Source organism: Otolemur garnettii, unplaced genomic scaffold, assembly GCF_000181295.1.
Source record: "Otolemur garnettii isolate 467f Iridium unplaced genomic scaffold, OtoGar3 scaffold00056, whole genome shotgun sequence".
Lineage (NCBI taxonomy): Eukaryota > Metazoa > Chordata > Mammalia > Primates > Galagidae > Otolemur > Otolemur garnettii.
Genome location: NW_003852451.1, coordinates 7,595,573 through 7,599,033, shown reverse-complemented (window position 1 = coordinate 7,599,033; position 3,461 = coordinate 7,595,573). Strand labels below are relative to the sequence as shown.

General features: G+C 41.3%; 1 protein-coding gene across 1 annotated transcript in view; it reads left to right on the top strand.

Moving 5' to 3' along the window:
* The window catches only part of ACAT2 (acetyl-CoA acetyltransferase 2), a 16,642-nt gene that overhangs the window by 11,389 nt on the left and 1,792 nt on the right, over positions 1-3,461 (top strand). The window contains exons 5-7 of the mRNA XM_003792398.3: positions 1,612-1,755; positions 2,295-2,417; positions 3,192-3,346. Of these exons, the coding sequence (XP_003792446.1) occupies positions 1,612-1,755; positions 2,295-2,417; positions 3,192-3,346 (422 nt within the window). The remainder of the gene's footprint in view (positions 1-1,611; positions 1,756-2,294; positions 2,418-3,191; positions 3,347-3,461) is intronic.

Sequence of the window (3,461 nt, the reverse complement as noted above, 5' to 3'; positions counted from 1 at the left end):
ATGACAGATGATATTTCATTGGAAGCAATGGAAGCCAGAAGACAAAAGGACTGAAGGAAAAAGTTGTCAGTCAGAACTTTTTTTTTTTTTTTTTTTTGAGACAGAGTCTCAAGCTATCAACCTGGGTAGAGTGCTGTGGTGTCATGGCTCACAGCAACCTCCAACTCTTGGGCTTATGTGATTCTCTTGCCTCAGACTCCCATGTAGCTGGTACTACAGGCGCCTGTCACAACGCCCAGCTATTGGTTGTAGTTGTCATTGCTGTTTGGCAGGCCTGGGCTGGATTCGAACCTGCTAGCTCCAGTGTGTGTGGCTGGCACCCTAGCCTCTGAGCTGCAGGCGCTGAACCGTCAACCAGAATTCTATATCAAGTAACAATGTACTTCACAAATTAAAATGCAGCTGGGCATGATGGCAGGCGCCCATAGTCTCAACTACTTGGGAGGCTGAGGCACGAGAATTGCTTGAACTCCAGAGTCTGAGGTTACTGTGAGGTAGGCTGACACCATGGTGCTCTAGCCTGGCAACAGAGTGAGACTCTGTCTCAAAAACCCCCAGAAAAACAAAAACACCAAGATAGTCTGAAGAACTGTTACAGATAAAGGGAAACTAAAGAGGTTGATGATTATATGCAATGCATCTTGGATTGAATAAGGAGTTGTAAGGATATTCTTGGGACAGCATCCAAGAATTTGAAATTTGAAGTGAATAAAGGATTAGATAATTAATACTTGGATCCATGTCTAATTTCCTGATATTCATAACTGTGCTTATGTAAGAAAATAACTTTGTTAATTAGAAATGTATACCAAAATTAAAATTTAGGGTGAAAAGGGCTTTGTTATTTCCAATTTTCTTTCAAATGCTTCAGAAAGAAAATGTTAAAGCAAAAAGGGACAAAAATATGCCCAAGTGCCATGGCTCCTCCCTGTAGACCCAGCTACTCTGGAGGCTGAGGCAGGAGGATTGCTTGAGCACAGAAGCTTGCTGGAGCCCAGGAGTTTGAGGTTGCTTATGAGCTAGGCTAATGCCATTTCTCTCTAGCCTGGGCAACAGAGTGAGCCTCTGTCTCAAAAACACAAACGGCTCTGCACCCATAGCACAGTGGTTATAGCGCCAGCCACATACACCAAGACTGGCGGGTTCGAATCTAACCCTAGCCACCTAAACAACAATGACAACTGCAATTAAAAATAGCTGGGCATTGTAGCAGGTGCCTGTACTCCCACCTATTTGGAAGCCTGAGGCAAGGGAATCACTTAAGCCCGAGTTGGAGGTTGCTGTGAGCTATGACGCTACAGCACTCTACCAAGGGTGACATGATGAGATTCTGTCTCAAAAAACTAACAAAAAAACCTAACAAAACTAAACTAAAAGTTTATAATTATGTAGAAAGGAGAGAAGGAAGAAAGATAATGGCTAAGAGTGGCTTGTAATGTTTCTAAATCCATTGCCAGGGGCAGGCAGGACCACCCCAGAGACCATTGCCTCTTAGCACACCTGTGAGCCTATTACGGTGTGTACTAAATGCTTGGTTAAATGTGGACAATTTGAACTTACAAAAGCCAGTCTGTTAACATGTTGGGTTTTTATCTTTTTTCTCTTTTCCAGCTGAAAATGTAGCCAAAAAATGGCAAGTGAGTAGAGAAGATCAGGACAAGATTGCAGTTCTGTCTCAGAATAGGACAGAGAGTGCACAGAAAGCCGGTCATTTTGATAAAGAGATTGTACCAGTTTTTGTGTCTTCTAGAAAAGGTGAGTATATAAATTACAATGGTTTAAACATCAGCCTACTTATAGGTTAACATTCAAAAGAATTATGAGAATGTTTATAAACTATACCTTAGTTATGTTTCTGAAGTCACAAAGGTTATGTCTTTGATATATGAATTTGTAGGAGGGTTGTTTGTGGACCACCATACCAGGTCATCTGGAAATTCTTCATCCTGGAGGTCCATGACTGCTATGTATATACAGCAGGTTTCATGAGTAGACGGGAGCATTAGCTGACCTGCTCCCTGAATAGACTAACCCTTCTCAGTACTGAACACCCATTACATTACTTCCTGTTGCTTCTGTGTGCATCTCACATCCACCTTTCCATAGGGTGGTTCTTTCTGGGTCATTTGCTAATATACAATATTCAAGTTCCATTATCCATAACTGACGTTTCTTATGTCCGGTCTGTACAAGACTTTGAGATATGAATCCTATTTCGTGTGCAAGAACATCATTCCTAGCACACTCATTTCCACCTCTGTACTAATCTGGGTATTTGGTTTTCTATTTTTCAGGCCTTATTGAAGTTAAAACAGATGAGTTTCCTCGCCACGGGAGCAACATAGAAGCTGTGTCCAAGCTAAAGCCTTACTTTCTTACAGATGGGACAGGAACAGTAACCTCAGCTAATGCCTCAGGTTAGATTTTTCTGACAAGTATTTTTGGGGGAAATTCTGTTTTTTGCAAGGTCTACTACTTTTTCAAAATTTTGATTATATAAAAAATTATTGTTAAAGCTCAGTTTAAGGAAAAAGGTTTTCTTTATATTTGTTCATTGGCATATTCCATACTGAAACTGATTTTGCTCCTTCACATTCCAATTAGTCGTTCAAATGAAGGAAATTAAGGAACTCATTTGTGTACCTTTGTACTTATTTCCAATACTGGAAACTTCCAATACCTCTTGGTGAGATCTGGGCTTCTTCATTTTCTTAAAAACCTCCCCATCTCCATTGCTGTAACCTTGCCTTTTTTTTTTTTCTTTTTGAGACAAGAGTTTCATTCTATCTTGGGTAGAGTGCTGTTGCATTATCACAGCTCACAGCAACCTCAAACTCTTGGGCTCAAGCAATCCTCTTCCCTCAAGTCTCCCAAGTAGCTAGAACTATAGGAACCTGCCACAATGCCCAGTTATGTTGTAGAGATGGGGGTCTTGTTCTTGCTCAGGCTGGTTTCCAACTTCTGAGCTCAGGGAATCCACCTGCCTCAACCTCCCTGAGTGTTCCATTTCTCTGGTTGGAATGTTCTGGGGTTAATTTCACACCATATTGCCAGACTTAACGTGAAGTCTGGTGAATTATAACAAAGGCTTTGCCAAGATACAACTCATGTCTTCAGGTGGAAAATAAAGTAGCCACAGATATGTAACTGGTTAGTGAGCGGTACAGCAGTTAGTCACTCCTATTTTACAGGAATGAACGATGGAGCGGCCGCTGTGGTTCTTATGAAGAAGTCAGAAGCTGTTAAGCGTGGGCTTACACCATTAGCACAGATAGTTTCCTGGTCACAAGCTGGCGTGGACCCTTCCATTATGGGAATAGGACCAATTCCAGCCATCAAGCAAGCTGTGAGTGAACTGTTTTATTGTCTTGTTGATGTTCTGGGATCACAACAATAACCTACAATTTGGCATTAACTCCTTCCCTCTAATCCTTTGCTTAGATCTTTTTTTTTTTTTTTTT